At 43.6% G+C, this 12,780-nt stretch overlaps 2 protein-coding genes across 11 annotated transcripts in view; one reads left to right on the top strand and one right to left on the bottom strand.

Annotated features, from left to right (window-relative positions):
• LOC140911293 (THAP domain-containing protein 6) overlaps positions 1–8,476 on the bottom strand; it is a 38,398-nt gene extending 29,922 nt beyond the window's left edge. For 2 of the 8 annotated variants that reach the window (XM_073344014.2, XM_073344012.2), the window contains exon 1: positions 3,406–3,548. The gene's annotated coding sequence lies outside the window, so the exon portion shown is untranslated. The other 6 variants (XM_073344013.2, XM_073344019.1, XM_073344018.2 and 3 more) reach the window with 6 other exon arrangements.
• On the top strand, positions 8,086–11,090 carry SMIM15 (small integral membrane protein 15). Of its 3 annotated transcripts, none has more exons than XM_073344022.2 (2): positions 8,086–8,342; positions 9,082–11,089. In XM_073344022.2, the coding sequence occupies exon 2, from the start codon at positions 9,097–9,099 to the stop codon at positions 9,331–9,333; it is 237 nt and encodes a 78-aa protein (XP_073200123.1). In that variant the 5' UTR covers positions 8,086–8,342; positions 9,082–9,096; the 3' UTR covers positions 9,334–11,089. The 3 variants fall into 3 exon arrangements, with proteins under 3 accessions (XP_073200123.1, XP_073200124.1, XP_073200125.1); XM_073344023.2 differs by having other exon boundaries at positions 8,195–8,283; XM_073344024.2 differs by lacking the exon at positions 8,086–8,342 and adding an exon at positions 8,388–8,702 and having other exon boundaries at positions 9,082–11,090.
• The last annotated feature ends 1,690 nt before the right edge of the window (positions 11,091–12,780 follow it).

Here is a 12,780-nt window from a genome sequence, read left to right as displayed (position 1 = left end):
CATACTTTTTTTGTCCCATCAACATTTTAAAAGCCAGATACAAAACCCACTATTATGAAAACAAATTGAAAAATTTAATAGTCTTATTATTTTTTGCCTTCCAGTAGTACCCAGAATGTGCTAGACATCATCCACATACAGTCCCTTCCCTAAACAACTTAGTCTAAGAAGAGTTTACACAGATGATGTGGAAATGGATTGAGCACACCAGTGGAATTACTCATGATTTCTTCTGAGATGCTCAGGTCCAGCTGTACGAACGATAGCAATAGTACAAATGGAAGAGGCTCTTCATAGAATCATAGAATATCAGGGTTGGAAGGGACCCCAGAAGGTCATCTAGTCCAACCCCCTGCTCAAAGCAGGACCAATTCCCAGTTAAATCATCCCAGCCAGGGCTTTGTCAAGCCTGACCTTAAAAACCTCTAAGGAAGGAGATTCTACCACCTCCCTAGGTAACGCATTCCAGTGTTTCACCACCCTCTTAGTGAAAAAGTTTTTCCTAATATCCAATCTAAACCTCCCACACTGCAACTTGAGACCATTACTCCTCGTTCTGTCATCTGCTACCATTGAGAACAGTCTAGAGCCATCCTCTTTGGAACCCCCTTTCAGGTAGTTGAAAGCAGCTATCAAATCCCCCCTCATTCTTCTCTTCATGCAATCTAGGGCAGTGATTCTCAACCAGGGTCTGGGGCCTCCTGGGGGGCCGTGAGCAAGTTTCAGGGGGTCAACCAAGCATGGCTGGCATTAGACTCATTAGGGCCCAGAGCAGAAAGCCAAAGCCCCACCACACAGGACTGCAGCCCAAGGCGCCAAGCCCCATCACCCAGGGCTGAAGCCTGAGCAACTTAGCTTTGCAGTGACCCTGTGGTGTGTGGCCCTGGGGCAATTGCCTTGCTTGCTACCCCTTGATGCCGGCCCTGGCTTTTATATGCAGAAAACCAGTTGTAATGACACAGGTGGGCCGTGGAGTTTTTATAGCATGTTGCAGGGGCCTCCGAAATAAAAAGGTTGAGAACCCCTGGCCTAGGAAATAAAGATGTACTGCTAGTCCACTTCAGCATAACACAACCAAGTTTTCAAATAAAGATTTGTAGCACACAAAGAGGCTGTAATCCCCAATGGTACAATGGAGTTTTGTTGGCTCAAGTACAGCTATAAGAAACAGAAAGCCTACTGGTCTGCATACACTACAGATGTGTCATGCGTGGGCAAGACAGTGCTGATAAAGCACCCACAGTTTAGAAGTTTTACAAGCTGGGGTGGGGGTGGGGGGGAGACACTAGATAAACTTAATTTCTACAGTTCTTCAAAAAAATATTCACCAATATGCAATGTAAGGGAGTTTCATACACATCATCCAGAAACAAGAGTGATATTACTCAGCAGGTGGAATATACAAGGTCAAGAAAATTATGAAATTAAATAATACATGAACTTTGTAGAAACCATTCTGTGTGTGGGACTATCAACTTACATTTTTATGTACACAATGGGACATATTAATGGAGTTACACCAGGGTTGTATCATGCTACTTTGTGGAGCAAATTCAAAGTCAACTAGAGAGGCATGTAAATTATGATCACAACATTTAGCACTGGTTTTCTACATGATTCTACACCAATAACATGTCACCACATCATAGCAAAATGAACAAATTTATTGAAAGCATATATTAAACATATACACTCAAAATTTCATCCTCATTAATGATTCCTAACATGAGACTGCTTTGCTTTCATGCAAGTGACTCCTCCATTTTCCATGTCACTATTATAATCTCGGCACTGCTGTGCCTTCCTCTGCATTATCAATCATTTCTATTAAGGTTGGAGTTTTTGGCATCTTGTAGCTCTCATTTCACAACTTTGTCAACCCATTCTTTTTGTAGTTTGACAATGGACAAGATTGCTAGACCTCTTCAGTATCAGTTCACTCAAGATTCCATCCTAACAAAACTTTCAATGCTGCTCAAGTATGTTAAAGATTTTTTTTTAAATGGTGGCAATTTAATGTTATTGAAGTTAATTGGTTTATAAAATATTGCTGAGTGGTATTTTGATACTGTTTCATTAGCTGTTACCACTGAGTGCTGGTGATCGCTGAAAAACCAAATATTTTCCTTTCCCAAAAATACTAAGTGTGAAATCTTGGCCCTGTAGGGCTGCTGGCCTGTTTCTCCAGCTCAGTAAGGACTGATGCCATGTCCAACACATGATCAGGTCCTCTTTTTGAGGCCTTTATTTATTCTTCAAATACAAAACTCACAAAGTAAAACCAAACAAAACTCTTCCCCAGTCCTCCTACAGGAGCCTATCACAGGAACCAGCTGATACCATTCTCAACTGAGCTCTTTCCATCCTTATAGGAATTGCCCTGGCCCCTTCCCAGCTGGGTCTGATAATCCTCGCCAAATTGTTGCCAATTGTCGCCAAATCCTCCCCAAACATCTTAAAGGGGCTCTGCCTCAGAACAGGGCTGGCTGTCCCAGGGCCCTAGTAATTCCTTAAAGGAGCAGACCACCCTGCTCCAGGCCCAATTGAAGTCAATGGCTGTTTTAAGTCCCATTGATTTAAAAAGAGCCAGGATTTCATCCCAACTGTGACCTAGATGTGTGGGTTGTAGAGATTTAAGACCCTAAAGTTATTGCATACTGCTTTGATACACAAAAAGTCTTACAGCTTGTTTCACAACTCTTGCCAGAGTCCCTAACACTTGTCTCTAACAGCATCGCTCTCTATGCATGGCAATCTGTAGGTAAAACCATTACAATGCTTAGTACATATCAAAGACCATTCTTTATGGGGACACAAGATTTCATCAAGGTGTCCCTCATTGTTCCATCCTAGGCTCCTCCATTCTCTCATAACTCATTTAAAAAATATGAACAATGACTCAGTCAGTGCCCTGTAAAGGAATTCTAGACAGGGATGTCAGAAAAAGGGCAGCGGCACATTGAAAGAGTTTTGTAAAGCAATTCCCAATTTACCAGTCTGACTGAACACAAAAGTATGCTTATGGTTCAAGTCTGAAATGATTTATTATGGCGTGTAGTGTGGCTTTATCCTGTTTTATCTGATCTGATGCTGGACTTTGCAGAATCTAGCCTACTTATCTGGGTACTTACAATGGTATCCATCATGATTGCAACTGAGCATCTCCCAGTAGTAAAAAATAATATCAACAATGATCCCCCTCTCTCTTCCTTTTCTGACAGAAAGAGCAGAGGCAGTAGAAGCTTGCTCTGAATGGGAGGGCAAAGGTCCTCTGCATGGGCAGTAGAACAAGGGGAGTGGGGGCAGCAGGGGAAGGTCAGGTGTCAGAGATAGGAAGGGGAGTCAAGGTGGGTGCTCTGTATGGGGAGTTGGGGTGCCAGGGAGAAGAGGTGGAGCAGTTCCTACCCGCTCCTTGGCCTGATTCCAGGTGCCATGGCAGCTGTACCAGCCCCTCTGGGTCTCATTCTCTCTTCTGCCTGCCCCTGCAAATGTCTGCAGTTTTCAGGGAATGGTGCACACTGATGAAAACACAGATCAGCTCCCACAATATTTACATTGCAGAGGTGCAAGCCCACACTGCACTGTGATTCCACCACCTCCAAGAGACAGACATTCTTCTATTTGCTGTAATGATTTAAAAAGAAGAGCATGACTATTGATATGAATAAGGGTAGTTCTTTGGGAGAGCTTGGGCCTAGAAGTGGGTTTTGCATTTAGCTCTGAATGTGGTGAGCCTAAGTGGCCTCCATTCTGTACAAAGTTGTGATGTTCACTGGGCTAGTGCTTGTTTTGCAGTGTAGCATCACTAAAATGGAGAAAAATAAATGAACTGAACAAAAACCAGAAAAGGGTCATAGATATTCAATCTGCCAGATTACCTGGGGTATCCAAAATGCCTGACTTGCCTGCATGATTATGCAGTACTCTTAGGCTACGACTTCCTTTAATTTATCTCCAATAAGTGCATCCAGGAATGTCACCAAAGGAGATAGTGTTATGTTGCTTTCCAGGAAATATCATGATAAACATATCATTTAGCCACTGGATGGCCTGTTCATTTTAAGTTTCAGAGTAACAGCCGTGTTAGTCTGTATTCGCAAAAAGAAAAGGAGTACTTGTGGCACCTTAGAGACTAACCAATTTATTAGAGCATAAGCTTTCGTGAGCTACAGCTCACTTCATCAGATGCATATCGTGGAAACTGCAGCAGACTTTATATATACACAGAGAATATGAAACAATACCTCCTCCCACCCCACTGTCCTGCTGGTAATAGCTTATCTAAAGTGATCATCAGGTGGGCCATTTCCAGCACAAATCCAGGTTTTCTCACCCTCCACCCCCCCACACAAATTCACTCTCCTAAGTGACAACTCTTTACACAATGTGCATGACAATCAAGTTGGGCTATTTCCTGCACAAATCCAGGTTTTCTCACATCCCCCCACCCCCATACACACACAAACTCACTCTCCTGCTGGTAATAGCTCATCCAAACTGACCACTCTTCAAGTTTAAATCCAAGTTAAACCAGAACATCTGGGGGTGGGGGGGGGGGTAGGAAAAAACAAGAGGAAACAGGCTACCTTGCATAATGACTTAGCCACTCCCAGTCTCTATTTAAGCCTAAATTAATAGTATCCAATTTGCAAATGAATTCCAATTCAGCAGTTTCTCGCTGGAGTCTGGATTTGAAGTTTTTTTGTTTTAAGATAGCGACCTTCATGTCTGTGATTGCGTGACCAGAGAGATTGAAGTGTTCTCCGACTGGTTTATGAATGTTATAATTCTTGACATCTGATTTGTGTCCATTTATTCTTTTACGTAGAGACTGTCCAGTTTGACCAATGTACATGGCAGAGGGGCATTGCTGGCACATGATGGCATATATCACATTGGTGGATGTGCAGGTGAACGAGCCTCTGATAGTGTGGCTGATGTTATTAGGCCCTGTGATGGTGTCCCCTGAATAGATATGTGGGCACAATTGGCAACGGGCTTTGTTGCAAGGATAAGTTCCTGGGTTAGTAGTTCTGTTGTGTGGTATGTGATTGTTGGTGAGTATTTGCTTCAGGTTTCGGGGCTGTCTGTAGGCAAGGACTGGCCTGTCTCCCAAGATTTGTGAGAGTGTTGGGTCATCCTTTAGGATAGGTTGTAGATCCTTAATAATGCGTTGGAGGGGTTTTAGTTGGGGGCTGAAGGTGACGGCTAGTGGCGTTCTGTTATTTTCTTTGTTAGGCCTGTCCTGTAGTAGGTAACTTCTGGGAACTCTTCTGGCTCTATCAATCTGTTTCTTTACTTCTGCAGGTGGGTACTGTAGTTGTAAGAAAGCTTGACAGAGATCTTGTAGGTGTTTGTCTCTGTCTGAGGGGTTGGAGCAAATGCGGTTGTATCGCAGAGCTTGGCTGTAGACGATGGATCGTGTGGTGTGGTCAGGGTGAAAGCTGGAGGCATGCAGGTAGGAATAGCGGTCAGTAGGTTTCCGGTATAGGGTGGTGTTTATGTGATATCTTAAAACAAAAAAACTTCAAATCCAGACTCCAGCGAGAAACTGCTGAATTGGAATTCATTTGCAAATTGGATACTATTAATTTAGGCTTAAATAGAGACTGGGAGTGGCTAAGTCATTATACAAGGTAGCCTGTTTCCTCTTGTTTTTTCCTATCCCCCCCCACCCCCAGATGTTCTGGTTTAACTTGGATTTAAACTTGAAGAGTGGTCAGTTTGGATGAGCTATTACCAGCAGGAGAGTGAGTTTGTGTGTGTATGGGGGTGGGGGGATGTGAGACAACCTGGATTTGTGCAGGAAATAGCCCAACTTGATTGTCATGCACATTGTGTAAAGAGTTGTCACTTAGGAGAGTGAATTTGTGTGGGGGGGTGGAGGGTGAGAAAACCTGGATTTGTGCTGGAAATGGCCCAACTTGATGATCACTTTAGATAAGCTATTACCAGCAGGACAGTGGGGTGGGAGGAGGTATTGTTTCATATTCTCTGTGTATATATAAAGTCTGCTGCAGTTTCCACGATATGCATCTGATGAAGTGAGCTGTAGCTCACGAAAGCTCATGCTCTAATAAATTGGTTAGTCTCTAAGGTGCCACAAGTACTCCTTTTCTTTTTGTTCATTTTAAGGTATCCCAAGTTTCTAAAACCAGGTAGTTCCCCTGCTATATGAACTATTAACTTAGATAACACAGTTTGTAAAGCCATCTAACAATAATGCTAATTCAATATCTTAGAAATAATAACCACATCATTGATTTAGATGAGCTCTGCATTTTCCTGACATTTGTAGAAGAAGTTATTATACAAAGAGACAGAAAAGTTAAGAGATTCCAGTGCTTGTATAAGGGCTTGGCAATACAGTACAGGAAGTGAGACTGTGCTTTTCAGTGCATATTATAGGCATAGCCTGGACAGTACAGCCTTAGAAAATTTTAAATTTGTATTAAGAATGCATAAATTATCCTATGATAAGGATCTGCATGTAGCAAAAATGTATGTATAACACATACCCAATGGAAAGAATTTTAGATCAGATTTCTTGCCAATTATTATGTCCTTTGGTAAAGCACAGTCACTACTTGTTACTCATGTGGTGCCCTTTAAGTAATACAAATATATATGAGAAACAAGCATACAAAAGCTGGGAATGGAAATTACTGAACAGCTCAACCTAGTTCAAGTAACTGCAAGATCTCTGAATCCACCACGCTAAAGCCCCAATCCTGCAAACACTAAAGCATGTCCTTTACTACCATGAACAGCCCCATGGCAATCAATGGGATTACTCACAGTGGTAAAATTAAGCATGTGTAACTGTATGCAAGAGTGGGGCCTAACATGTTGTTCTATCTACCCATACTGTAGGCTTTTACTATATCAAAAATTTTCCAGGCAAATGTACTTTACCTTCCCCACTTGTTGAATTTTTGCATCCATTTTACATGCATTTAACAATGCACTATTACTTTTAGGATTCTGAACCACATCAAGACAAGGAAGTTCAACTAATTTAACTTGCAAAAAGAAAAGGAGTACTTGTGGCACCTTAGAGACTAATCAATTTATTTGAGCATGAGCTTTTGTGAGCTACATCCGATGAAGTAAGCTGTAGCTCACGAAAGCTTATGCTCAAATAAATTGGTTAGTCTCTAAGGTGCCATAAATGCTCCTTTTCTTTTTGTGAATACAGACTAACAGGGCTGCTTCTCTGAAACCTAATTTAACTTGGAGGTCCAGTAGTTGGCCTGTTGTGTTGTTGGGGTTTTTTTTAATGGAGACAGAAACCTCTTGGATTTATGGCAACATGTGTATATATAGATTTAAAACATTTCCAAAACCAGACTTTACTACATGTACTCCTTCCCCAGGGGAGAAGATGAGAGAACAAACACATCACAGATTCGTCATGTGGCTTAATGAGCTATGGGAAGGCTACAATGATGAGCTTGGTCTAAACGCGACCTAGAGCCGAATACCAGCAGTTGTTCAATTACAAACAAGATATTTGCACACACCCCCCTCTAAAATGAGCAGACAGGTCCCACCACACTGCACGTCGGTATATAAAATGAGGGGATCAGGGCGCTTTGGGAGAACAAATTTATTTCCTTTCCTGCTCGAAGTCGGGGCGGGGGGGTGAGCTGCCCACGGCACGGGACGCCGACTTTGGGGTGTTGACGATGGACCCGTCCGTCTCCCAGGGTTACACCACCGCCGCCTACGACACCGGGGCGTTTATCACTGACGGGCTCAGTTTCAAGGAGCACCAGGAACATCGGCCCGAGGGAGCAGCGTAGACTCTGCTTTTCCAAGGGGCTTCTGCAGCCCCCTCCCCGCTCATTATCTGCCAGACTATGCTACGGGCGGGGGTGGGGGAAAGGGGGGGACTCTGTCCCCCTGAGGGAGCCTTGTCTCCCCTCCCCCCTCAGGGGGTCTCTGCATTCCCTCCCATCGGTCCGCAGCCAGCTCCCCGCCGGCACGAACTGAGGGACGGACTGCTCCAGCCCGCTCCCGCGCGGGCGGGCGGCCAGGCGCACGCGGTTTACCTACCGCCTGCCCCGGAAGTGCCCCGCGCCGTCCGGACGCGCTGCGCTGCCCCCACAGAGCAACGGCGGAGGCAGAGACATCGCCACCGCCGGCCGCAATCACGTGACTGGAGGCCCCGAGAGCAGCGGCTGAAGGGACGCGCTAGCCGGTGCCAGAGAGTGACTCTATGGCCACGGAGGCGTAACGGCGGGGGCTGCGCGGTCTCCTTTTCCTGTTTCCGGTTGGCCAGTGAGTCTCCTGTCCTCGCGGCTTCTGGTCGTGGAGCCGCCGTGGCACCGCCAGGAGGGGTCAGTTCTTCCCTGGGGCTTGGGCTGGCTCTAGGGGGAGGGCTCCCAGAGAGCCTCCGCCTGGGCCCCGCGATCCCGCGCAGGAGCCCGCCGCGGGGCAGCGACTCATTCGGCCCCGCCCCTCGGGTGCCGCTGCCGCGCTGGGGCCGGGGAAGGGAGCGTGACCCGGCCGCGAGCCGTCGGATAAGGGTGGGGCTGGGACGACCCTGTGGGCTCCTCGGCCCGCTGCGGGGGTCGCCGCCGCCGCCGGCTCGGGAAGTGAAGTGAGCCGCTCGCTCCCGGCCGGGCCCCGCTCCAGGTGCGGGGAGCTGGAGCGGCCGCGCTGCCCCCGCGCCGCGCTCCCTCCTGCGTGGCCCGCAGGTGCGCTAGGGCCGCGGGGTTTTTAACTCGGGGGTGCGGAGAAACCGTAACCATCGGGGGTCCCGCCAGCTCCGGGGGGTGGAACAAGAGTTTGAAAGAAAACGAGTTTGGCGGCATAAACAACCCACCGGTTTACTCGTCTGACTAGGAAAGTTCAGAAAGTACAGGCGAGACGGGGGTGGAAAGTACGTGTTGGAGAACGATCGTAACAGCTGACTGAAATAGCGGCTTCGCTCCCTCTATCTACAGAAACGTGAAGCACTCTGATTAACTAGGTAGCGGGGGCAGATATTGCTACTGCACTGCATAGGCACGGTAACTTTTGCAGTACTTTTATGACTATGTAATGAAAAGATTTTATCATTCAATTTTTATGTAGGATTCCCCCAATTGGATGCTAGAAAAGATGTTTGATATCAAAGCCTGGGCTGAATATATTGTGGAATGGGCTGCAAAGGATCCATATGGCTTTCTTACCACTGTGATCTTGGCCCTTACACCATTGTTCCTAGCAAGTGCAGTGCTATCATGGAAACTGGCAAAAATGATTGAGGCCAGGGAGCGGGAGCAAAAGAAGAAACAGAAACGCCAGGAAAATATTGCAAAGGCCAAACGAACAAAGAGGGATTAAGTGAGACAAAATGCCTTCCTTGTGCAAAAAATGTGCTTTTTCGTTGATGCATTCTTGTGCACTTGTATCTTTGTGTGTTGTTGTCTTCCTCCAACAGTCTTCTTGAACTACAACAATTCAACCCCTGAAATTATTCATGTTCTGCTTACACAATTTGTGTTGCTGTCTCTGTCTAATCTACAGTGGCATTTGATGTGTATAATTCAACCAGATACCACTTTCCAATGAGTTTACTTTTGTATGTTTACATGCCATACATTAAAATTAATGCACTTGGGGGGTGGGGTTTGGTTTTTTAAATTGGAACTGCTTTAGCAGTTGTTCAAACATGTCAATATTAAATTATGGAAGAAAAAATTAAAATGTCTGACTTTCTAAAAATGTTGCAGTCATTGGTTTTCTAGACACTTAGGAACTTTGTTTTAATACAGCCCTTTTTCTACTGTTAGTTTGTCTTCATTATAGTACTTTTTTTTTTAACCTGGTTTCAACTTGGTCCTGGAATAGCAGTCCTTGTTTCTGCAGCAGTTGTCAGCTTTGTATTCTCAGGAGTTTCTTACTATATGAACAGTGTTAGCATTTCACATTCACTTGACTAAATTCTTCATGAGTGGCTCTCAAAATCTGCTTCCTGGACGGTCAGTAGTCCACTGAGCCTTTTTTGGATAGTTCACAGAAGGAAAGTTTTTACAACAAAGCAGTAGGCAAATGACTTCATTTTCACAATATCCCAATGTGAACAGCTCTTGCCTACAATGTGCTTCACAAAATGAATGTGGAGCTCCATTTGGCAAACTAAATACCATTCTAGGTTTAGGTAAGGACAACAGTAACTCTGGAGCAGCAGAGGAACTGCCTTGGATATTACCAGCTTTGAAAGGATGGCTTAATGAAAGGAAACAAAAGTCACATGTGGTTCTAATTTTGTAAAAGTTGCAAAGTAAATTGGAGCGAAGACTAACCTATTTAATTTATTCAGATTATTCTGTCCAAAGAATAATAGTAAAAGTGAAAAATGTGTAGATTAATATCATGCTTTAGCAAATCTTAATTTTTATTAGTACTTTAGTTCCAATGGGTCTGATCCTGTAGTAGCTATCAAGTTTTAGGCCCTGTTCCAATAACATGTCTCTTAATCAGAGCAAATAGGATTCTCGTGCCTAGCTCTTCACTTAGTATGTAAAGGATAAACACCTATGAAAGCAGATGCTCTATATTATTGAAAGGAGGAAGTGAATAAGAGATGATAAATACCAATGCTAACAAACAGGAAGTTTTGCTAAATCAATATTAGGGCTTGTCTACATTGGCAATTTACAGCACTGCAACTTTCTCGCTCAGGGGTGTGAAAAAACACCCCCCTGAGCGCAGCAAGTTTCAGTACTGTAAAGCACCAGTGTAGACAGTGCATCAGGGCTGGGAGCTACACCCCTCATGGAGGTGGGGGGTAGGTTTTTTTTGTTTTTTTGAGAGCTGTGACCACACAAGGCATGTTAACTGTTGCCAGTGTAGACTAGCCCTTAGTTAAGAGTTGGATGTGAAACATTCAGGCGTAACAGTTAGCTTTCTTCTCCGAGTGTTGCTCAAGACAAGTATTGTTAGAACAGAAAGCATGTTTTAACCTTTTTATGATCTGGATTAAGTCTTCACTGTTTGTCTTGAATGTGGTTACACCTTGGTATTTATACAGTTTTGATATTGTTTTAAAATGGAACAGACACAAAACTAACTACATTACCTAAATAAATTTGATACTTTTTTAAAAATGTGTTCGTTCTTTATTCTGACTTGTAAAAATGTGTATCAGCTGTAGAGAAAAAGAATGTGCCATCTATACAGTACTTGAGTATATATTTAATTTAAATATAGGGTTCTAAAGAGAATGGATTCAACATACATTGATAAGTGAAAATGATCCAAATTAACTAATTCTTTGGCATAATCCTCTCAAAAGTGGTGTGACTTACACAATGTTTTTTATAGTAGGCACAGCTCACTCCGTGTGGCTGATGTAAAGGACTCATACTCTTAAAGTCTCCAAATGAAGCATTTGTTAATCAGCTGGTGAATCCTGACTGGGAACATTTGCTTTGTGTTGGAGGTGGAACATAGGATCTCATCATGCGCACCAGTTAAAGCCAGATGTAGCCTAGTTAATTTATAGAATCAGAAGGTAGACATGGAAAATACCTGTTATTTGTTTAGTCTATTATTGAAAGATTGTTTCCTATATTAATTTTTTGTTCAGTCACTTTAAATCCCACATGATGTGTTTCCACCACTTTAGTTTATTTTAATACCCCAGCATGTGCTGGGTGCCTCCCACTACAGTGAAAACATGTGCTAGTAAACACGTCGATTTCTGAATCCCCTGAAACACTGAAAATCCCAGATGAGGCTACACACTAGTTTCAGACATGGTGCAGCCTGGGGAAGGATGAAAGGAGCAAATAAGATTTGTTAGGAATAACAGCATGATGGAGCAAGTAACTTTAAAATGTGACAGGCTTCTTGTAGACACTGCAGAAGGAAGTTAAAGGGTTCTCTTAAAAGAGGGTAGTGTCTTAGAGCAGCTCAAGATGGGTGGGCCAGAGGCAGGGCTAAGTGTAACAGAAACATCAAAACCAACACCTTTGGTAGATGGGGGGATGGACATAAAGGTGGTACAAAAACAGATCAGGCAACTCTGGCCTTGAAGATAAACTTGAAAATAAAAGGTTTCAGAGGAACAGCCGTGTTAGTCTGTATTCGCAAAAAGAAAAGGAGTACTTGTGGCACCTTAGAGACTAACCAATTTATTTGAGCATGAGCTTTCGTGAGCTACAGCTCACTTCATGAAAGGGGAAATATAGGCAGTGGCTGGGGGTTGGTATCAGGTTGGGTAAGATAGTCTACCTTGATTACTGAACAATATTCTGAGTTAAGCCTTTTCTTTTGGCAGCTGTAGGGCAGATGCTAGATCCAAACTCACTCTGCTCATTCTCACACCATGGCATAACCCATCAAAATTATATTTTTTTCTAAGTAGAATACTATTTCCCTTTTGCAGGCAGTAATAACCACACACAGCTTTTCCCTTTATCATATAAAATTTTTATAGTGGTCAGTCTCCATCTCAGATTCCATTCAGTACTATTCCTAAAATTGTTTGGGAATGTGGTGGGGTGGTAATATATCTCTGGCCCTTTAAATTTCTTTCCAATTCCATAGCCATAAAATTGATTTAACAAAAGAATCTAAACTTCATTAAAAATCATGTTTGCCTTCATAATCTATAGTTACAATCTTCTAAACTAACATAAACCAGTGAAGTTCTTAGGATACAAACGTGTAGTCCATTCCTTGCAAGGGTAGGGGTAACTCTGAAAACTAGTGACAGTAAGTGTTAACAAGAGATCAAAATGTCAAATCATGTATATGGATAGGAAACAAGAAAAAAAAGAGATG

This window comes from Lepidochelys kempii, chromosome 5, assembly GCF_965140285.1.
Source record: "Lepidochelys kempii isolate rLepKem1 chromosome 5, rLepKem1.hap1, whole genome shotgun sequence".
NCBI classification, from domain to species: domain Eukaryota; kingdom Metazoa; phylum Chordata; order Testudines; family Cheloniidae; genus Lepidochelys; species Lepidochelys kempii.
Note: the sequence above shows the minus strand (reverse complement) of the source record. Positions and strands in the feature narration are given on the sequence as shown.

Bases quoted from the DNA above. Each gene is read 5' to 3' on its own strand.
- SMIM15 (XM_073344024.2), top strand. From the start codon at position 9,097: ATGCTAGAAAAGATGTTTGATATCAAAGCCTGGGCTGAATATATTGTG.